Source organism: Phycodurus eques, chromosome 19 (assembly GCF_024500275.1).
Source record: "Phycodurus eques isolate BA_2022a chromosome 19, UOR_Pequ_1.1, whole genome shotgun sequence".
Classification (NCBI taxonomy): Eukaryota; Metazoa; Chordata; class Actinopteri; order Syngnathiformes; family Syngnathidae; genus Phycodurus; species Phycodurus eques.
The window spans coordinates 17,815,509-17,839,069 of record NC_084543.1 but is presented as its reverse complement, the minus strand read 5'-3'; the positions used below and the strand labels follow the sequence as shown (position 1 = coordinate 17,839,069).

General features: G+C 45.6%; 1 protein-coding gene across 3 annotated transcripts; it reads left to right on the top strand.

Annotated features, from left to right (window-relative positions):
* Positions 1-4,514: 4,514 nt before the first annotated feature.
* On the top strand, positions 4,515-10,961 carry LOC133417791 (gastrula zinc finger protein XlCGF28.1-like). Of its 3 annotated transcripts, none has more exons than XM_061705901.1 (3): positions 4,829-4,915; positions 5,020-5,210; positions 8,206-10,961. In XM_061705901.1, the coding sequence occupies exons 2-3, from the start codon at positions 5,180-5,182 to the stop codon at positions 9,525-9,527; spliced, it is 1,353 nt and encodes a 450-aa protein (XP_061561885.1). In that variant the 5' UTR covers positions 4,829-4,915; positions 5,020-5,179; the 3' UTR covers positions 9,528-10,961. The 3 variants fall into 3 exon arrangements, with proteins under 3 accessions (XP_061561883.1, XP_061561885.1, XP_061561886.1); XM_061705902.1 differs by having other exon boundaries at positions 4,837-4,915; positions 5,104-5,210; XM_061705899.1 differs by lacking the exon at positions 5,020-5,210 and having other exon boundaries at positions 4,515-4,915.
* The last annotated feature ends 12,600 nt before the right edge of the window (positions 10,962-23,561 follow it).

Below are 23,561 nucleotides of genomic sequence, written 5' to 3'. Positions count from 1 at the left end.
GAATCAGATGCCCCAGCCGCCTCATCTGGCTCCTCTCAATGTGGAGGAGCAGCGGCTCTACTCTGAGCCCCTCACGGATCTCCGAGCTTCTTACCCTCTCTCTAAGGGAGAGCCCGGACACCCTGCGGAGGAAACTCATTTCGGCCGGGATCTTGTTCCTTTGGTCACGACCCACAGCTCGTGACCATAGGTGAGGGTAGGAACGTAGATCGACAAGTTAATTGAGACCTTCGCCTTTCGGCTTAGCTCCTTCTTCATCACAACGGACCGATGCAAAGTCCGCATCACTGCAGACGCTGCACCGATCCGCCTGTCGATCTCCCGTTCCGTTCTTCCCTCACTCGTGAACAAGACCCCAAGATACTCCTCCACTTGGGGCAGGATCTCATCCCCGACCTGAAGAGGGCACGCCACCCTTGTCCGACTGAGGACCATGGTCTCAGATTTGGAGGTGCTGATTCTCATCCCATCCGCTTCACAGTCAGCTGCGAACCGCTCCAGTGAGAGTTGGAGATCACGGCTTGATGAAGCCAACAGAACCACATCATCTGCAAAAAGCAGAAATGCAATACTGAGGCCACCAAACTGGACCCCCTCTACGCCTCGGCTGTACCTTGAAATTCTGCCCATAAAAGTTATGAACAGAATCGGTGACAAAGGGCAGCCTGGGCGGAGTCCAACCCTCACCGGAAACGAGTCCGACTTACTGCCGGCAATGCGGACCAAATTCTTACACCGGTCGTACAGGGACCGAACAGCCCATATCAGGGGGTTCGGTACCCCATACTCCCAAGGCACTCCCCCCTACAGGACTCCATGAGGGACACGTTTGAACGCCTTCTCCAAGTCCACAAAACACATGTAGAATGGTTGAGCAAACTCCCATGCACCCTTGGGGACCCTGTCGAGGGTGTAGAGCCGGTCCACTGTTCCACGGCCAGGACGAAAACCACACTGCTCCTCCTGAATGTGAGGTTCGACTTCCCGACGGACCCTCCTCTCCAGCACCCCTGAATAGACCTGACCAGGGAGGCTGAGGAGTGTGATCCCCCTGTAGTTGGAACACATTCCTTCTTAAAAAGACCACCACCCCAGTCTGCTAATCCAGAGGCACTGTCCCGATGTCCATGCGATGTTGCAGAGGCGTGTCAACCAGGACAGCCCCACAACATCCAGAACCTTTAGGAACTCCAGGCGAAACTCATCCACCCCCGGCGCCTTGCCAACGAGGATCTTTTTAACCACCTCGGTAGCCTCAACCCCAGAGATAGGAGAGCCCACCTCCAAGAACCCAGACTCTGCTTCCTCATGGGAAGGCGTTTCTGTGGAATTGAGGAGGTCTTCGCAGTATTCTCCCCACCGATTCACAACGTCCCGAGACGAGGTCAGCAGCGCCCCATCCCCACTAAACACAGTGTTGAAGGCGCACTGCTTCCCCCTCCTGAGACGCCGGATGCTGGGCCAGAAGTTCCTCGAAGCCGTTCGGAAGTCTCTCTCCATGGCCTCACCAAACTCCTCCCATATCCGAGTTTTTGCTTCAGCGCCCACCAAAGCTGCATTCCGCTTGGCCAGCCGGTACCCATCAGATGCCTCCGGAGTCCTACAGGATAAAAAAGCCCGATCGGACTCCTTCAGCTTGACGGCGTCCCTCACCGTTGGTGTCCACCAACGAGTTCGGGGATTGTCACCACAACAGGCGCTGACCGCCTTACAGCCACAGGTCCACTCGGACTCGATGTCCCCCACCTTCCCCGGAACATGAGCAAGGTTCTGTCGGAGGTGGGAGTTGAAACTCCTTCTGACAGGAGATTCCGCCAGACGTTCCCAGCAGACCCTCACAATACGTTTGGGCCTCCCACGTCAGACCGGCATCTTCCCCCACCATCGGAGCCAACTCACCACCAGGTGGTGATCAGTTGACAGCTCTGCCCCTCTCTTCACCCAAGTGAAGAACATGCGGCTGCAAGTCCGATGACACGACCACAAAGTCAATCATCGAACGGCGACCTAGGGTGTCCTGGTGCCAAGTACACGTGTGGACACCCTTATGCTTGAACATGGTGTTCGTTATGGACAATCCGTGATGAGCACAGAAGTCCAATAACAGAACACCGCTCCGGTTCTGATCGGGGGGGCCGTTCCTCCCAATCACGCCCTTCCAGGTCTCACTGTCATTGCCCACGTGAGCATTGAAGTCCTCCAGCAGAATGATGGAGTCCCGAGCAGGTGCTGGACACCCCCTCTAAGGACTCCAAAATGGTGGGTATTGCTGTTTGGTGCATCGGCACAAACAACAGTCAGGACCTGTACTCCCACCCGATGGCGCAGGGAGGCTATCCTCTCGTCCACCGGGGTGAACACCAACGTACAGGCGCCGAGCGAACCCTAACCCTAACACCTGCTCGGCGCCTCTCACCGTGGGCTACTCCAGAGTGAAAGAGAGTCCAACCCATCTCGAGAGGACTGGTACCAGAGTCCAAGCTGTGCGTGGAGGCGAGTCCGACTATATCTAGCCGGAACTTCTCGACCTCACACGCCAGCTCGGGCTCCTTCCCTGCCAGAGAGGTGACATTCCACGTCCCGAGAGCCAGCTTCTGTAGCATGGAATCACATCGCCAACGTCCCCTGGCTTCGGCCACCACCCAGCTCGCACTGCACCCGACCCCTAAATAGCATATGGTAAAACATATGCTATTTTAAAACATACGGTTGCATGCATGCACGCTAAAACAATGTTTTTAAAACGGTAGCGGGAGCAAAACTGAGTTCGGTTGTACTTTATTATATTTAACAATGTACTCACGTTATTTTTTGATTAATCCTCATCCACAAATCCATCCAAGTCCTCATTTTCTCTATCCGAAATGAACAGCTGGGCAAGTTCTCCATCAAGCACGCCGGGTTCCCTCTCGTCATTGTCGGAGTCAGTCTCGTTGCCGGCGGTTTGTTCAACAATGATGCCGGCTTTCGCGAAAGCGCGGACAACAGCCGAAGCAGATACCTTAGCCCAAGCATCCACAATCCATTCATATATGGTGGCGTAACTCGCCCGACGTTGCCTCCCAGTCTGAGTAAAAAGCTGTGTTCGCCATCTGTCATCCATCGCTCCCACGCCAGCTTTTCCTTGTAATCCGCCGGAATTTTCTGCGCCACGGTAGTCCTGGATAACTGTGGAGATGATCGTGGACTTCAGGAGGCATCCTCCGCCACAGCTGCCCCCTCACGCTGTCCAGCTGCCTTGTGTCAACCGTCGAGACCTTCAAGTTCCTGGGAATTACAGTCTCTCAGGACCTGAAGTGGGCGATCGACATCAACTCCGTCCTCAAAAAGGCCCAGCAGAGGATGTACTTCCTGCGGCTTCTGAGAAAGCACGGCCTGCCACCGGAGCTGCTGAGGCGGTTCGACACAGCGGTCATCCAATCGGTCCTGTGTTCTTCCATCACAGTCTGGTTTGGCGCTGCTACAAAAAAGGACAAACTCCGACTGCAACGGACAATCAAAACTGCTGAAAGGATTGTCGGTGCCCCCTACCCGCCCTTGAGGACTTGCACGCTGCCAGAACTAAGACTGCGTGCTTCTACCTCCGCTCTCGTAGGTCACCCCATGTTCCTGCCTCTTCTGGAAAAAAAGTGTTCACTCCAGCCATTTGCATCCTTTTTGCAAAGTCTACCACCATCTGTCCCTCCAAGTTCCTTTCGTGGATGCCGTCCATACCCATCCCTTCTTCATCTATGACCTTCACCAACACGTCCATTACAATCTGCACCAATCACGACTCTCTCTCTCTGTCTCGGATGCTCAGAACTACTTCGTCGAGCTCCTTCCAGAATTTCTCTTTCACCTCAAGGTCGCACCCTACCTGTGGGGCATAGCCGCTAATCACATGACACACAACACCCTCCATTTCAAGCTTCAGCCTCATCACTCGATCTGAAACTCTTTTCGCCTCCAAGACATTCTTAGCCAACTCTTCTTTCAAAATAACCCCGATTCCATTTCTCTTCCCGTCTCCACCATGGTCAAATAATTTCAAGCCTGCCCCTAAACTTCTAGCCAGACTGCCTTTCCACCCGGTCTCCTGGACACACAATCTATCAACCTTTCTCCTAATCATCATGTCAACCGACTCCCGAGATTTTCCTGTCATAGTCCCAACATTCAAAGTCCCCAGTTCCCAGTTCCCTTGCTGTGATTGTACAGCGTTGCGTGCGATCATATGGAGCATCATGTGCCTCACCGGCATTCTTGGCCTTTTGGTTTTCTTGCCGTCCAACGCACACAAAATGCGCTATGTGAATGATTTTAACTCATTTATTCGCCAGAAATAACTACGCATCCAATTGGACGTCGTAGTGGTTGTCCTATTTTACATTTCTCGCAAAATTGTTTCTATAATTGGCGTTTTCATGTTAAGTTGAATCGCGTGTTGGTGACACGAAGTTCGTCCCAGTGGAGTTGCCTTACGCATTCCAGATTTTCTTCCGCACACGTAGCAGTTCCGCCCCACCCCCCGCAACCAGACGCGCCCCACTAACCCTTCGTCATTTAGCAGCGAATGATCGTACCGAAGCCTCGACACAGAGCTTCCATCACGAATTGACCGGACTAAAAACATCATTTATTAGATCTTCGTGTCCGGTTGAACTCGTCTCGTGCACCGTCGGAGCTTCGCGGCCTAGCTTAGCCTAGCTTGCTAACAAGCTTGCTAACAGCTTTTTTATTTTTTATTTTTTTTTTGCTCAACGCGCCGCCGAGCAGAGTTGTGCGCGTTGTGTTTATCGTGCGAAAATGTGCGCCAGAAGGACAGCAGAGTACCAGGAGGAACTTTGGGGACCAGAAAACGAGAACGAGCGACAACGCCAACTGCTGGACGCTTTTTGCAAGACGCAGCCGAGAGTTGTCTTACGCAGGGCAGGTTTGTTCACACCCTACCTACTATTACTTGTTCAGGAAACACTTTCTCATTCTTGCAAGGAATTGAGGGATTTCATCATCTACGGTCCGTAATATCATGAAAAGGTTGAGAGAATCTGGAGAAATCACTGCATGGAAGCGGCGAGGCCGAAAACCAACATTGAACGCCCGTGACCTTTGATCCCTCAGGCGGCACTGCATCAAAAACCGACATCAATGTGTAAAGGATATCACCGCGTGGGCTCAGGAACACGTCAGAAAACCAATGTCTGTAAATACAGTTCGGCGCCACATCCGTAAGTGCAACTTAAAACTCTACTATGCAAAGCAAAAGCCATTTATTAACAACACCCAGAAACGTCGCCGGCTTGTTTGGACCCGAGCTCATCTTAGATGGACTGATGCAAAGTGGAAAAGTGTTCTGTGGTCCGTCGAGTCCACGTTTCAAATTGTTTTTGGGAATTGTGAATGTCGTGTCTTCCGGGCCAAAGAGGAAAAGAACCATCCTGACTGTTATGGACGCAAATTTCAAAAGCCAGCATCTGCGATGGTATGGGGCTGTGTTAGTGCCAATGGCATGGGTAACTTACACATCTGTGAAGGCACCATTCATGCTGAAAGGTACATACAGGTTTCGGAGAAACATATGCTGCCATCCAAGCAACGTCTTTTTCACAGGCGCCCCTGCTTATTTCAGCGAGACAATGCCAAACCACATTCTTCATGTGTTACAACAGGGTGGCTTCGTCGTAAAAGAGTGCGGGTACTAGACTGGCCTGCCTGCAGTCCAAACAGTGGTAAACATGACCCTGTCCCAGCTTTTTTTGGAACGTGTTGCAGCCATACAATTCTAAATGAATGATTATTTGCTAAAAAAAAAAGAACGTTTATCCATCCATCCATCCATTTTCTGAGCCGCTTATCCTCACAAGGGTCGCGGGCGTGCTGGCGCCTATCCCAGCTATTTTCGGGCAGGAGGCGGGGTGCACCCTTGAACTGGCTGCCAGCCCATCGCAGGGCACACATAAACAAACAATCATTCACACTCACATTCACACCTACGGGCAATTTAGAGTCTTCAATCAACCTATCATGCATATTTTTGGGATGTGGGCGGAAACCGGAGTGCCCGGAGAAAACCCACGCAGGCACGGGGGGGAACATGCAAACTCCACACAGGCGGGACCGGCGACTGAACCCTGCTCCTCAGAACTGTGAGGCAGTACAAAATCAAGATATTTAATGTTCAAACAGATAAACCTCTGGCGGCACGGTGGCCGACTGGTTAGAGCCTCTGCCTCAAGAGTTCAACACAACGTCCCAACTTCATTGGAATTGGGGTCGTAAGGGGTGTTAGGTGGTAAAAGGGCCGGAATTAGGAAAATAAGTTCAGATTGTTGCAAAGTTGGGAAATGGCAACGGTGAAGTCGCTGCAGCCTGAGACATATTGGTACAAGCGTAAGAATTGAAGTGGTTTTGAGAGTGTGTTGCCACACGAAGGGGGGAAGGGAAACCTAGTTGTCGGTACTTTTCCAGTCCAGCTGCGCAACACACACTTATCTTTCCAAAGGTGGGAGGGAGTAGGACAGAGTTCATGCAGAACTTTGGAGGTCAAACGTGTTGCAGCCATAAAATTCCAAGTGAATTATTATTTGCTACAAACAATCAAGTTGATCAGTTGGAACATGAAATATCTTGTCTTTGTATTGTATTCAATTCAATATAGGTTGAACATGATTTGCAAATCACTGTATTCTGTTTTCATTTATGTTTAAAACAACGTCCCAACTTCGTTGGAATTGGGCTTGTCATATAAGAATAGATCCAATAAAATATTTTGTTAATATAAAGCTGCAGGTCGCGGGTTTCGCTGGGTGGTCAGAGCTACGAGGAATGCAAAGTTATCAATGTCCTTTCACTATCGTTCCTGTCATACCATGTGGCGTGTTTTTGTTTGCACATTGCGGACAAAACAAAAAAAAAAAGTCTTGTTTTTGTTTGAATTCCTCATTTAAAAAAAAAAAAAAAAAAAGACCATTCAAGCAACACGTTTCTCTCACGTTTTGAGATTATAAGGGGGCTCCTGGTGTGGACTGAATGGGTGGCAGCATTGGGGAAAAGGAAATGCCAGTATTTTAAGGGGACTCGCTCGTCAGCAACACATTGAAAAAAAAAACAAAAACAAAGAACTATGAACTAGTTAATGTTTGCGTTGGTGAATTTAGTTTAACAAATTGAATTGTGAACTGTGAACTGAACTACTGTAATATCTCGTGTATAACACGCACCCCCAACGTTCACCTCAGAATTCTGGTAAAGCCTTCTCCCTATTCATAATGCATATGATCAAAACATGAAGTATTATCTGTATTTTGTTTTCTTTTTTCAAACAATTATTCTGAAGTCAAGCCCTTTATTTGACCACGTCATCCTCTTTTTTTAATTTACTTGCTCTTATTTTGAAATTCACAGCCCTACTTTTATTTCATAAATGAGAAAACACACAGTTGTGCTGATATGTTTGATTACCAAGGCAGTTAAACGTGACGTTCCCCACGACCTACTTCAGTTGTGCACAGACTGCAAATAACTTATGTGTTGTTTGTCTGAGACAACGCAAAATAATCCCACAAGGATGACGTGTTTTTTCACCGACAAGGTTGAAAAAACTTTATTTGGCCGTCAGATAGTTACAGTACTACGCCACAAGACACGTGACAAGGCTAAAAATAAACTAGCTTTCGGATTCATGCGATGGCGACGTGGCGTTAAATGTCTTTTGGCGGAGCCGATCGACGACGTCATTGATCGGATCGGCAAATTATGACATGAAAGCCGATCAGCATAAAACGCCAATGATCGGCCGATACCGATCAAACCGATAAAATCGGCGTAAAGTCTAGTTGCGGGCTACGTTTTCATGAGACACACTGTATTCTAAGTTTCCAGGAGGTAAACAGAGACTCGACTTGGAACACCTCGATACAAATTAGCGGACAAGGAGCTGAACTGATCACAAGGGAATTTATTCGACGCTTCGAACAAATACGAGCGTATCATCCGGAGACAAGGAGAGCGTGCACAGGATCTTATACAGAGCGAGGGAAGAAGGGAACGTGAGATCGACAGGCGGATCGGTCCAGCGTCTGCGGTGATGCGGTTTTTGTATCAGTCGGTTTTGGTGAGGAAGGAGCTAAACCCAACCAGGTGGAGCTTGATGATACTACGCAAAGTCACAACATGATAATTGGCCTGACCAAACCATGTGTGTCTGTCTGTCTTGTCTTGCAGACATCAGTGGAGATCTTCGTCCCAAGCAACAGGAGCCAGAGTCCCCTCCCATTAAAGAGGAAGAGCAGAATGAAGATGTCGCCCACATTAAAGAGGAAGAGGAGGAGAAGGCTATAAGCAAGTTGCCACCGACTGGTGTCCCTTTGAAGAGTGAAGATGGAGGTCCAAGTGAGGTGAGCAGAGGGGCGCAGCTTCCAAGCAGCAGCTCAAGTCAACACAAGGCAACAGGAGGTGATGGAGACCACTGCGGAGGATCACAAGCAGACGGCCTCTTTGCGCCACTATCAGAGCGTGACGACATAACGTCACCCTCTCCTCACGCTGATGATGATGATGATCATGACGATGATGATGAGTCTGAAGTTCTTCAGACAGGTCACACCGACGACAAACGCTGGAAATGTTCTCAGTGCGGAAAAACCTTAGCTTCTAAGTGCAGTTTGAAAGCTCATATGAGAACGCACACTGGTGAAAAACCTTTTTTCTGCTCAGATTGTGGTAATAGATTTACTACAAAGGGATATTTGAAAATACACGCAAGAACCCACACTGGCGAGAAACCCTTTTCCTGCTCGGTTTGCGGTCAAAGATTCACTCAGAAGGGAAATTTACGGAGTCACGCAAAAACACACACTGGCGAAAAACCTTTTGCGTGCTCGGTTTGTGGTCGAAGATTCTCTGAAAAGGGAAACTTAAAAACTCACACGAGAACCCACACTGGAGAGAAACTTTTTGTTTGTTCATATTGCGGTCATAGATTTACGACACACGGATATTTGAAAATACACACAAGACTGCATACTGGTGAGAAACCTTTTTCCTGCTCGGTATGCGGCCAAAGATTCTCTCTGGAGGGACGCTTAAGAAGTCACTCAAGAACCCACACTGGCGAGAAACTGTTTCCCTGCTCGGATTGTGGCCAAAGATTTACAACAAAGCGATATTTAAAAATACACACAAGAACACACACCGGAGAGAAGCCTTATTCCTGCTCGGCTTGCGGTCAAAGATTCAATCACGAGATATCTTTGAAAGTACACACGCGAACACACACTGGGGAGAAACCTTTTTCTTGCTCGCTTTGCGGTCAACGATTCACTCAGAAGAAACATTTGACAACACACGCAAGAACTCACACGGGAGAGAAACCTTTTGCCTGCTCAGATTGCGGTCGGCGATTCTCTTCGAATAGAAGCTTGAAAAATCACACGAGCAGCCACACTGGAAAGAAACCTTTTTCCTGCTCAGTTTGTGGCCAGAGATTCTCTTATATGTATCAGGTGACGTCACACAAGTGTGCCGGTGGGAATAGCAGCGATTGAGAAGCTTCGTATGAAAATGTAAATGTGTCCTATCAAAAGTAATTGCTGCCGTACTGATTTTCGAAGTCTACGCTCTCGTGTTTTATCTAGCCTGTCTCGTTTGATCTATATTCTTATGATCTATATCCCGAATAACGTACAACTCTTCAAACGGTGAGGTTAACTCAACTTGATTGTACTGTATATCAAATCCATTGCCCCCATTGGAAATCATTGAAATTCCTACAACAAGTTCGAGCTCCCACATAAAACATGTTTGTTTTTTTAAGGAAAACTAACACTCTGTAACATAGTACTCAAAAAAAAAACAACAACAAAAAACAGAGTAATTACATAGTGGAATAGAATGTAAAGAATTAAACCGTTTTTACACCCTAGTTTAGTCACCTTAGCCACCAGGAGGCATTACTGTAAACTACTTTCATGCACACACACACACACACACACACACACACACACATGCAAGTATTGCTGACGTCAGCGGCATCCAAGCTCCTGGTTTCACAGTGCAATCGTGCAGCTCCTGGCTGTCTACACAAACGTGAAGGAAGTTAAGAGAGCGGACTTGAGGCATGAATTCACACCATGAAACGGGAGCTGAGCTCATTCACATTCATTGTCATCAGTGGATAATAATAGCCGACTCATCATGTTCGCTCCTCCACCCGTATTGAACTGTGGGAATGAAGACGGATGAGGAAAGAGAGTAACAAGGGAGCGACATCGGAATGTGGAAATGCGACTCAAAAGGTTTTCCCCAGAATCGAGCCATTTGTGACGCAGTCGAGGAATCATATGAAACCTAATGTGGATAGTCAACATTTTAGTCAAGGTGCATCGTATAAGACTTATTTCACTTGAAATTTCAAAGCCCTGGGTAGAAACACACCAATCATCCAAAACACAGTAACATCAATAAGCACACGCCTCATTTAAAAAGGTTGGAATAATTTGAGAGAATAAATCATCAAGTGCTACGCCTTGATAAAAGGAATTCAGCTAATCATACATTTTTAGCCACGCGAGGTGTTTGAGCTCGTCTGTTCTCGGGAAGCTAAGCAGGGTCGGTCCTGGTTAGTTCTTGGATGGGAGACCACGTAGGAATACCAGGTGCTGGGTTTGGGCGATAGGCCAATCACTTGCTCCCGTAAAAAACCTACCGGATTGCAGAAAACCGCATTTGCGGCCTACGTGTGTGTCTCGTGGCACCGAGAGCTCTAACTAAAACAGTGCCGGAAAAAAATATGTAGATACGAAAACGAAGTCAAGCAATGAATTAGGACTATTAGACACTGAAAGCCGTTAAAACCTTTCTAATGTCATTTTGTAATACGATCATCTGCCTTTTTTCCCCACCGATGTATGTCACTTCTGCCCCGGCGATGGGGTTTGTACGTTCTGCGTTTTACGAATAAATGTGAATGGAAAAAAAAAAAAAAAAAAAAACTATCGAGCTTGCTTTCTTCTATATTTTGTCTTTTGTCTCGCTCACTTCCAAGTTTGATCCCGCGTTTCTGTATTTGATATGTTTACAGCTGTTTTTATGTATGGTTATCACCCAGATAAAGAAGGCTCGAAGTGAACGTGGGGACTTTGAATGTTGGGACTATGACAGGAAAAGCAGTGGGAGGAAGAACAGAAGGACTGGGAGGGGGGGTGGGGTGCCTGTGAACAAGGGGAAACAATAGAACAGGATATTATGCGTTGGAAGACAGACTGGTAACTCATTTGTCACCAAAATCTATTTCAACAGTGTAGACATGCTACAAAGTGGTTCAGAAAACAGTAGATATTATTTCACGATTGCAGACAAACAGGTGACAGAAAGAATCGTTTTTTTCCTTCTTTTTTTTTTTTAAATCGTGTTAGTGTGGTCCACCCTCCTCGCCGGTAGGTGGCGGAAACGCCCCATTTCGTTGTCGGCCAAGCGCCAAATAATCCCACGAAGAAGAAGGGGAGCGGCAGAAGGACTCACGGAGGGTTTGACACCCTTGCTTAAATCTTGCTGAATTTCTACCGAAGGCGCTGAATCCTCGACGCAGGACGTCCCCGGTCGCTACTTCGCTGGACTAAAACATCGTTAATTCCATCTTCGTGGCCGGTTGAACTCGTCTTGCGCACATTGAAAGCTTCGCGGCCTAGCTTAGCACAGCTTAGCTCGCTAACAAAGAGACGCGTTTGTGATCAGCGCGAGCGTCAAGTGTTTTTGTTTACCGTGTGAAAATGTGCACAAGAATGACAGTCGAGTACGAGGAGGGACTTTGGGAACCAGAAAACGAGAACGAGCGGCAACGTCAACTGCTGGACGCTTTTTGCAAGATGCAGCCGAGAGTTGTCTTACGCAGAGCAGGTTTGTTCACTTCTTACTGTCACGAGTTTAGGGAACACTTTCCCTTTCTGACAATATTCCCGCGGTTATTTACGTTATCTACTGTTAGCGTCACAATATTATGAGCCATCCGATCTTACCGTGCGGATCAGATGATGTGGACTGCGTCGGCAGCATTTCAGAAGCTCTGAAAAGGGTTTTGCATAATTTGGGGTCCAGCTCATAAAATCCACCAAATCAAGAATTACAAAAAAAAAAAAAAAATGTTTTGCAGTGCCATAAAGGTTTTGCGTTTGTGTGAGTGCGTGTCACACACGAATCATCTACTGAACTCAAAGCACCTGCACAGGTTTCCCGAGGTGTGATGTAATTGCTTTAGTTTGGTTCAATTGTCTCATTTGCGTTCAATACGGGGAAGACTGGGGGGGAAAAAACCGCACATTCTAATGCATCCGGGAGACGGGCTACAACTGTCGGGTTCCTCGGGTCAAGAGCCTGAGCCAACGCAGGAAGCGTCTCAACTGGGCCAAGGAGAAGAAGGACTGGACTGTTGCCCGCTGGTCCGAGGTCCTCTTTTCCAATGAAAGTTAAAGTGTGCCTTTCATTTGGGAAGCGCAAGGTCCAAGGGTTTGGAGGAAGACGGGTGAAGAACAGAACCCAAGCTGCGTGAGGTCCAGTGTGAAATATCCGCAGTCAGTCATGATTTGATGTCATGATGTCCAGTGCAGGCGTTGGTAAACTCTGCTTTCTTACAACCCCAATTCCAACGAAGTTTGGGACATTGTGTTAAACATAAATCAAAACAGACTACAATGATTTGCAAATCATGTTCAACCTATATTTGGTTGAATACACGACAAAGGCGAGATATTTCATGTTCAAACTGATCAACTTTATTGTTCTTGGCAAATAATCACTCACTTGGAATTTTATGGCTGCAACACGTTCCCAAAAAAACTGGGACAGGGTTCATGTTTACCACTGTGTTACAACACCTTTTCTTTGAACAACACTATATGAACATTTGGGATCTGAGGACACTAATTGTTGAAGCTTTGTCGGTGGAATTCTTTCCCATTCTTGCTTGATGTACAGCTAAAGTTCTAACTTTCAGTCTGGACTGCAGGCAGTCCAGTCTAGTGCCCGCACTCTTTTACGACGAAGCCACGCTGCAATAATTATATAAATATATATAATATAAAGATATATATATAATATAAAGATGCAAATTGCAGATTTATGAATCAGGGCCATCTTTCAGAGAAAGTGCCCATTCTAAAAGGTGTCAAGCAAGGATGCCCAATTTCCCCCTTATTTATTTATAATTGCGAAAGAGATATTAGCTTTTCAAGTGAGATTAGAAGAGAATATAGAAGGGCTTTACATTAACAATCTAGAAAGTCCAATTTCAATGGATGCTGATGATACAGGCTTCCTTAATGTATGAGCCCAAAACCTCACTGTCTGCCAAACCTAATAAATCGTTTGGACACATTTTCACAACAATTTGGACGAAAGCTCAATTACGATGAATGTAAACTACTTCGGATTGGTGGTTTAAAAGGAACTGATTTAAAAAATGGATTGTAAGGCACCGGTGGTGTGCACTGATGGACCTGTTAATGTACTCGGTATTGTTATCGTAAAGAGATTGGGAGATCTATGTTCCGAAAATGTATCATAAAAAGGCAGCGAGAGTCTGAGAGAATTATAGAGAGGAAAATCGTTGAGACTTTGTGGGGAAATCGCCATTATCCTTTGACAATTCCACAATTTATGGATGTTCATGTAATTACCATCTCCACCAGAATCATTTTTTTTTTTAAAGTTATGAGCAGAATGTCTTTGAGTTTATTTGGAATAGCAGAGCTGAAAAAAATCAAAAGAGGTGTCTTGCATCATGATTAGGAATTTGGAAGGCCGAATCGTGGATTTCCCATGATGCATCAGAATCCCCCTTGCCATCTCCATCCCTTGACACTAGTTTGCCGTTTCCATCCATTCAGCCATTTTCTCTAACCGCTTAGTCCCGTTGAGGGTTGCAGGGAGCTGGGGCCGAAGCCGGACTACACCCAGGACTGGTCGTCAGTCAATCACAGGGCAAATATAGACACAGAACAACAGTCACACTCACACCGACGGACAATTTAGAGTCTTCAATTAACTTGACGTTTCTGTTTTTGGAATGTGGGGAGGAAGATGAAGCACTCTTTGCATACATGACTTACATTATTTACACATTGGTCCAAGGGAAAGGGAATGATATGGAAATGGATATGTCGTAAGAACGTGGAAAAAGGTTGTAAGAAGTTGTGTCAGCGCTATTAATGTTGAAGTTCTTTATTCAAATTATATCTGACAAAGTTCGCAGCATCTTCCACCAGTCTATATACAACCCCAATACAATGAAGTTGGGACGTCGTGTTAAACATAAATCAAAACCGAATACAATGACTTGCAAATCATGTTCAACCTATATTTATTTGAATACACTACAAAGACAAGATATTTCATGTTCAAACTGATCAACTTGATTGATTTTAGCAAATAATCATTAACTTAGAATTTCATGGCTGCAACACGTTCCAAAAAAGGTGGGACAGGTGGTGATGTTTACCACTGGGTTGCATGACCTTTTCTTTTAACAACATTCAATTAAACATTTGGGAACTGAGGACACTAATTGTTGAAGCTTTGTAGGTGGAATTCTTTCCCATTCTTGCTCGATGTACAGCATCGGCGGTTCAACAGTCCGGGGTCTCCGTTGTCGTATTTTACGCTTCATCATGCGCCCCACATTTTCAACGGGAGACAGGTCTGGGCGGCAGGCAGGCCAGTCTAGTACCCGCCCTCTTTTACTACGAAGCCACGCTGTTGTAACACGTGCAGAATGTGGTTTGGCATCGTCTCGCTGAAATAAGCAGGGGCGTCCGTGAAAAAGACGTTGCTTGGATGGCAGCATATGCTTCTCCAAAACCTGTATGTACCTTTCAGCATGAATGGTGCCTTCACAGATGTGTAAGTCACCCATGCCATGGGCACTAACACAGCCCCATACCATCACTGATGCTGCCTTTTGATCTTTGCGTCCATAACAGTCCGGATGGTTCTTTTCCTCTTTGGCCCGGAGGACATGTCATCATTCCCAAAAAATGTATTAGCTCAAAAGGTTGCTTCTACTAAATACTGAGCAAAGGGTCTGAATGCTTATGGCTCTGTGATATTTCAGTTTTTCTTTTTTAATAAATCTGCAAAAATTTCAACAATTCAGTTTTTGTCTGTCAATATGGGGTGCTGTGTGTACATTTAATGTCGAAAAAAATGAACTTAAATGATTTTAGCAAATAGCTGCAATATAACAAAGAGTGAAAAATTTAAGGGTGTGTTTTTACAAAAAAATTCTTGTAAAAATAGCGAGGTTAGATAAATTTATGTCGGCTTGTTTTGTTGAAATTGATCGCTGTAATGCCTCCTTGCAGAGCAGTGCCTGAGGTACGCGATTCATTTCCCGCGTACATTAATGAGTTTTGTGAGCTGTCTGTTGAATAGACTGCATCGCTCACCCTTGAAAAACATTTTTGGAAGATGACATAACACAGGCATTAGCATTTATGAAGTGCCGGTGCCGTCATGTTCACCACAAACTTTGACCGGCACTGCTGGCTGTCAACATGGCGGACACCTCCCATCACGGGGCCTTTTTTGTACTATTTTATCAGGCTTGCACGCTTGAAAAAATAGTTTTTAATGATGACGTATGCAAGCTTTTGCTCTTGTGACATTTTAAAGGCTTTTTGATGTGCGTGGATGGTCATGTGACGGAAATGATGATGATAGCACCCTTGTTCGCGAGAAACAGGAGCAGTTTGGAGGAGTGCTACAGTGCACATTCCACAAGGCAATAAAACCCCCACACCCCCAGACACTGACCACATCCTTAAAAGATGGAATGTGATACCACCTTAATAAAAAGAGCTGCACAATGTCAGGCACGTCCGAGGAGTTGGGAGAGATGAGCGTGGTGCTTGTTCTTGTAGCTGCTCTCACTTTGCAAAGTTACTTCAATCAAGTTGTGATTTCTGACTTCTGTTTCCTTCCGTGGTGTGAACGTATTGGTTAAAATAACCCTGACATCATCGCGATGTATTCGTACTATTTTCATAAAAAGAACCAAAAAGCAAACAACTTCTGGTTATTGGAGTGGAACTTTGAAAAAAGGCTCACCCTTTCAAGTGGGGTTCTGCACCTCTCCAACTTGGCACCTGGGAGTGGGAAAGTCTCACTAACCAGGGGAAACTTGACAACAATACACATTACAGTCACAACATGAGAACTGAATTGACCAAACCATGTGTGGTTGTCTTCTTGTGTCTTACAGACGTCAGTGGAGATCTTTGTCCCAAGCAACAGGAGCCAGACTCCCCTCCCATTAAAGAGGAAGAGGAGGACGACGATGTCACCCACATTAAAGAGGAAGAGGTGGGAGAAGAGGTCCCCCACATTAAAGAGGAAGAGGAGGAGGAGGATATCACCAAGTTGCCACTGACTGGTGTCCCTTTAAAGAGTGAAGATGAAGGTCAAAGCGAGGCGAGCAGAGGGGCGCAGCCTCTAAACTGCAGCAGCTCAAGTCAACACATGACAACAGAAGGTGATGGAGACCACTGTGAAGGATCACAAGCAAACGGCCTCTTACCTCCACTATCAGATAGTGATGACATAACGTCACACTCTCCTCACCCTGATGATGATGATGAACAGTCAGAAGGTCATAAGAGAGGGCACGCCGATGACAAACGCTGGAAATGTTCTCCATGTGGGAAAAGCTTTACTTCTAAGTGGAATTTGAAACAACACATGAGAACACACACTGGAGAGAAACCTTTTGCTTGCTCAGATTGTGGTCAGAGATTCTCTGAAAAAGGAAGTTTGACCAAACACACAAGAAAACACACCGGTGAGAAACCTTTTTCCTGCTCAGTTTGCAGTCAAAGATTTTCTCAGAAGGGAGACCTAAAAATACACACAAGAACCCACACTGGGGAGAAACCGTTTGCCTGCTCAGTTTGTGGTCAAAGATTCTCTCGAAAGGGAATCTTAAGAAGTCACTCAAGAATCCACACTGGAGAGAAACCATTTGTCTGCTCAGTTTGTGGTCAAAGATTCTCTCGAAAAGGAATCTTAAGAAGTCACTCAAGAACCCACACAGGAGACAAACCTTTTGCCTGCCCAATTTGTGGCCAAAGGTTCTCTTTGAAGGGATATTTAAAAAGACACGCAAGAACGCACACTGGTGAGAAATCCTTAGCCTGCCTCGAATTATATTTGGTACATTAACACATGTGTTCCATGTTAAAGCTAGTCTGCGTAACCCCCCGGCTGAAATTCTGCGTTACAACAATAGCGCTGTGCCTTCAATATGACGCCGTCGTACCGGACCTCCGGCTGCTTTTCTAACCGTAGGCAAGCTGACAATGGGCCGCGGATACCATCCTCTTCGCTACTGCCTCGCAACGCAATGAGCGTGATTCAGACGGCAATATAGCCGTGATAAATAAAGGTGTAAAAGAAAGTGTAAATGCCCAGATAACGCAAATTATGAATGAGGAAGTGGCAATTCTGTCGAATGGCCACTGCATGGAATAAGGGCGCTTGGTGTTTCTAGCGTGGCGGAGGGCCTCATGCTAAAAAGTATACGCCAAAACCTCGTGACGTCACAATAGTTTTTAGTCCCACCCAAAATATCTGGCCAACACAGATGAAGCAAAAGAGGCTTAAACTACATCTGAGTAATTCAGTAGTACTACATTGTTCGATCTTTTGGCACGTTTTCAGCACTTACTGTATCTTCAAAATGTTGTATGTATTTAGAAACCAAAGCCGAAAATGTATTTAATTAAACTTAAATGGTGGGTCTCCACTTAACCAGAGATGCCAAGTGTTTTGTTATGGGCAGTTGCTATGTTTTCCGCCGTTACGACCAAGTGGGAAATGTTCCGGAGAGGACGTGCGCGCGAGGTTAACTTTAAGTTTTCCAGTGAGTGAGCAGGAAGTACCGTAGGTATCACGCACCTGACACGTACATTGCACGGCTTCTGATTAGCTGACACGAGGAATCACGCACGTCAGTGCTTCTGATTGGCCGACATCTTTAGACGTTTTAAAAAAAATATATATATAATGATTATATTGTACACTGTGCCACGATGGCCGACTGGTTAGCACATCTGCCTCACAGTTCTGAGGTCCGGCGTTCAAATTCAGGCCTCCCTGTGTTGAGCTTGCATGTTCTCCCCATACCTGCGTGGGTTTGCTCTGGGTACTCTGATTTCCTCCCACATCCCAAAAGCATGGTAGGTTGATTGAAGAGTCTAAATTGCCCTTAGGTGTGAATGTGAGTGCAACTTGTTGTTTGTCTCTGTGTGGCCTGCGATTGGCTGGTGACCAATTCAGGGCGTACCCTGCTTCTCGCCCAGAGTCAGCTGAGAGGTGCCAGCACGCCTGCGACCCTCGTGAGGGTAAGCAGTATTGAAAATGGATGGATGGATTTTGGATTGTTGCAAAGTCAGTGCTAAATATTTTAATCATTTTGTCATTCATGTAATCGTTGAATCATTAATATTAATTTGTGCAATTGCAATGCCGTGATCAGAGGCTACGTTCACACCGCAGGGCATGATGCCCAATTCCGATTTATGATCTTTTTATGTAGTCATTCACATGACTAAAAACAAACGCGGCTTCTACTGTGGACGGAATGCGTCCGTCGCGTCAGACGCGTGCACACAAACCGGGACGTCACATTGCGCATCCGCACAAACCCATATTCATCCAGCTATCCATTTTCCAAACCACTTATCCTCGCGAGGGTAATGGGTGTGCTGGAGCCTATCCCAGCTGACTCTGGGTGAGAGGCGGGGTAAACCTTGAACTGGTTGGGCACATAAAGACAGCCATTCTCACTCACGTTCACACATTGCACTAATAATTAAGTACTATATATATATATATATATATATATATATATCCTACCATGTGTATTTGTCTTCTTTTGTCTTGCAGACATCAATGCAGATCTTTGTCCAGAGCAACAGGAGCCAGAGCTCCCTCGCATCAAAGAGGAGGAGGAAGAGGAGGAGGACAAAGAGCTCCCCCACATTAAAAAGGAAGAGGAGGAGGAGGAGGAGGAGGAGGAGGAGGAGGAGGAGCACGAGCACCTCCAGATCAAAGTGGAAGAGCTATCACAAGAGGAGGAGGAAATCACCAAGTTGCCATCAACTGGTATCCCTTTGAAGAGTGAAGATGAAGGTCCAAGTGAAGCGAGCAGAGGGGCAGAGCCTCCAAGCAGCAGCAGCTGCAGCAGCAACTCAAGTCAACACCTGACAACAGAAGGTGATGGAGACCACTGTGGAGGATCACAAGCAGATGGCCTCATAGCTCCACTATCCGAGAGCAACACTGATGATGATGATAACGAACAACAGTCTGACAGTGCCTTTGATGACAAACCCTGGAAATGTTCACAGTGTAGGGAAACTTTTGCTTTTAAGAGCCGTTTGAAAAGTCATATGATGAGCCACACTGGAGAGAAACCTTTTATCTGCTCAGTTTGTGGTCAAAGATTTACTCAAATAAATACTTTGACAGCACACACAAGAATACACACTGGTGAAAAACCTTTTTCGTGCTCCGTTTGTGGGCAAAGATTCTCCCAGAAGGGACCCTTAATATGTCACACAAGAACCCACACTGGCGAGAAACCGTTTGCCTGCTCAGTTTGCGGTAAAGCATTCACTACAAAATCGGATTTAAAAATACACACAAGAACACACACGGGTGAGAAACCTTTTGCCTGTTCAGCTTGTGGCCAAAGATTCTCTCAGAAGGGAAACTTAAAAACGCACGTTAGAACGCACACCGGCGAGAAAGCTGTCGCCTGCTCAGTTTGTGGTCAAAGATTCTCTTATAAATACCAGTCCAAGAATCACAAGTGCGCTGATCAATATAGCCGTGATAAATAAAGGTGTAAAAGAAAGTGTAAATGTTTTAACGCCAGGCTTTGACTCGATCACGACTGGACTGTTGTGGTTCTCTCCGAAGACATTTGGCCTCTCATCTGAACAGCTCGACAGCTCTAATTTCAGGTGACAGCTGTCCTCACTGGTCTTGGCGCGCAATGCAAGGTCTTCTAAGACGACCAGCGCAGTCCAGTTTTGATCGCTTCAACATCCTGACAGTGAAGAGAGAAAATTGACAGGCATCGACGTTCAATTCCGAAAATAATGGCTGTGACGCTGATTTTGAAAAGTCTTGCGTTCTAGCTCCCTTGTTGTATTTTGCATATCTTCTTGTTCTGTTTGAAGCTTTTTAAAGCCTTGCTGTGGGCAAGAGTTAACAATTAGCACTTGTGCTAAAACGTTTGTAGTAATACAGCTGCTTTGTCCAATGTTTAAGTCATGTCCATAATATCAAATAAATGAATGATTGGAACAGACTGTGAGGAAACTGACTTTTCTGGAGTAAAGATGGGAAAGCGCAGACGCAATCGTGATCAAAACACAGCGGAACCTCAGGTTACGAATTGAATCCACTCCGTGACCGCGTTTGCAACCCGAAACGTTGTAAAATCAAGGTCAGGTTTCGCATGGAAGCGAATGAAATGCAGCAAATCCATTCCAGCCGGAGATTGAAGTCATAGTTTGCTTTTTACGGCTGCTGGTGTGCGGTTAAAAGAAATTCGGGAAAAGCACTGGGGAGAAATCTTTTTTTGCTGCTCAGATTGTGGTCAAAGATTCTCTCCGAAGGGAGATGATCCAAAGCTGGAGAAGATACAACGCAAACCAAAATGTCTTGTGACATGACAATAATAGAACACGATAGTTATCTGCTTTAGGAATAAATGTTTGTGGTGACGAACAAGAGACGGTCAATTTATAACTTTTGGCTTTTTGGACTGAAATATGACATGAGTAGTGTTTGAAACAACTGGAAAAAAAAACAAAATGTGTCAAAAATGCAGCTTCTCGTCACAAACATTGAAGCCACCTCATCTGACTCTTCTCGATGCGGCGGAGCAGCAGCTCGGGTCTGAGCCCTTCTAAGATGGTTGAACCCTTGCGGAGGAAACTCATTTCGGCCGCTTGTGTTCGTGTTTATGATTATATGACTATAATGATACATTGCTCGTGCGCTCACTGTAGGAGTCTCGCCACTATTTGCATATCTGTTGTTGCCACTCATGCCTTAGTAGCATCTGCTCCATTTACACACTGACTGAGGAGGATCTGCAACATTTGCACAATCGACATTGTCCCGGATGATCGCACCCTTTGCACAATGCTCGTTGCACCGGACTATTGCAATATTAGTCATTCGAACTGCTTTAAGTGCGAGAGGACTCTGCATCTTTTTGCACAATTGTCAAAAAAAAAAAGTAATAACAATAATAATATACCGGCACTACCAGATAACTAGCAATCCTTTATTGCTCAGTGACTGTTTTTTTTTTTTTTTTTTGGCCAATGTCTTTCTGTCTCCAAAGTGTTCTCTGTCAATTGACTGTCTGTTGTCGTACTAGAGCGGCTTCAATCACCGGAGGCAGATTCCTTGTGTGTGTTTTTTTTTGGACATAATTGGCAAATAAAGGACGATTCCGATTTTGTTCTTTCGGTCATGACCCACAGCTCGTGACCGTAGGTGAAGGTAGTAACGTAGCTCGACCGGTAAATAGAGTGCTTCGCTTTTCGGTCCAGCTCCTTCTTCACCACGACAAACCAATACAGATAACGCATCACAATAGACTCTGCACTGACCTGCCTGTTGTTCTCCTTCACTTGGGTTGGATCTCTTCCTCTGATTTTCATCCCAGCCAATTCACTCTGCTGCGAACCGATCCAGTGAGAGTTGAGGATCACAACAAGCTTGTATAAGCGGAGTCTTCTCCAGTATTCTTGAAACAAAAGCTGAACTGAAATTATTCACCTGCAGCGACCATAGGTGAGGGTAGGAACGTAGATCGACCGGTAAATCGAGAGCTTGGCCTTTCGGCTTAGCTCCTTCTTCACCACAACGGACCGATACAAAGTCCGCATCACTGCAGACGCTGCACCGATCCGCCTTTCGACCAGAATTTCCTCGAAGCCGTCCGGAAGTCATATATATATATCATAAATGATAAAGTACATTATATGATATATATAATATTATATTATATATTGTAAGCATTTTTGTGATACATTACATTAACATTAATAATTCAACCCCAATTCCAATGAAGTTGGGACGTTGTGTTAAAGATAAATAAAAACAGAATACAATGATTTGCAAATCATGTTCGACCTATATTTAATTAAATACACTACAAAGACAAGATATTTAATGTTCAAACTGATAAACTTGATTGTTTTTCGCAAATAATCATTAACTTGGAGTTTTATGGCTGCAACAAGTTCCAAAAGAGCTGGGACAGGCTCATGTTTACCACTGTGTTACATCACCTTTTATATTCAAAGAACATTTAGGAATTGAGGACACGAATTGTTGAAGCTTTGTTGGTTGAATTCTTTCCCATTCTTGCTTGATGTACAGCTTCAGCCGTTCAACAGTCCGGGGTCTCCGTTGTCGTATTTTACGCTTCATAATGCGCCACACATTTTCAATGGGAGACAGGTCTGGACCGCAGGCAGGCCAGTCTAGTGCCCGCACTCTTTTACGACGAAGCCACGCTGTTGTAACACGTGCAGAATGTGGTTTGGGATTGTCTTGCTGAAATAAGCAGGGGCGTACATGGAAAAGACGTTGCTTGGATGGCAGCATATGTTTCTCCAAAACCTGTATGTACCTTTCAGCATGAATGGTGCCTTCACAGATGTGGAAGTAACCCATGCCATTGGCACTAACACAGCCGCATACGATCACAGTTGCTGGCTTTTGAACTTTGCATCCGTAACAGTTCAGATGGTTCTTTTCCTCGTTGGCCCGGAGGACACGACATCCACAATTTCCAAAAACAATTTGAAATGTGGACTCGTTGGACCATAGAAGTCTTTTCCACTTTGCGTCGGTCCATCTTAGATGAGCTCGGGTCCAGAGAAGCCGGCGGCGTTTCCGGGTGTTGTTGATAAATGGCTTTTGCTTTGCATAGTAGAGTTTCAAGTTGCACTTACAGATGTAGCGCCGAACTGTTTTTACTGACATTGGTTTTCTGAAGTGTTCCTGAGCCCATGCGGTGATATCCTTTACACATTGATGTCGGTTTTTGATGCAGTGCCGCCTGAGGGATCGAAGGTCACGGGCACTCGATGTTGGTTTTCGGCCTCGCCGCTTACATGCAGTGATTTCTCCAGATTCTCTCAACCTTTTGATGATATTATGGACCGTAGATGATGAAATCCCTCAATTCCTTGCAATTGTACGTTGAGGAACATTATCCTTAAACTGTTCGACTATTTTCTCACGCACTTGTTCACAAAGAGGAGTGTATTCAATTAAATACAGGTCGAACATGCTTTGCAAATCATTGTATTCTGTTTTTATTTATCTTTAACACAAGCGTCCCAACTTCATTGGAATTGGGGTTGTCGTTGAAAAACCCACGAACCTTGATTTCTGATTCTAAAACTAGTTCATACTTTTCGTGTGTAAATATGATGAGGCGATTGAAGATTTTTATGGTTTCACAGTCATAACGGCCCTCTGATGGAAATCGT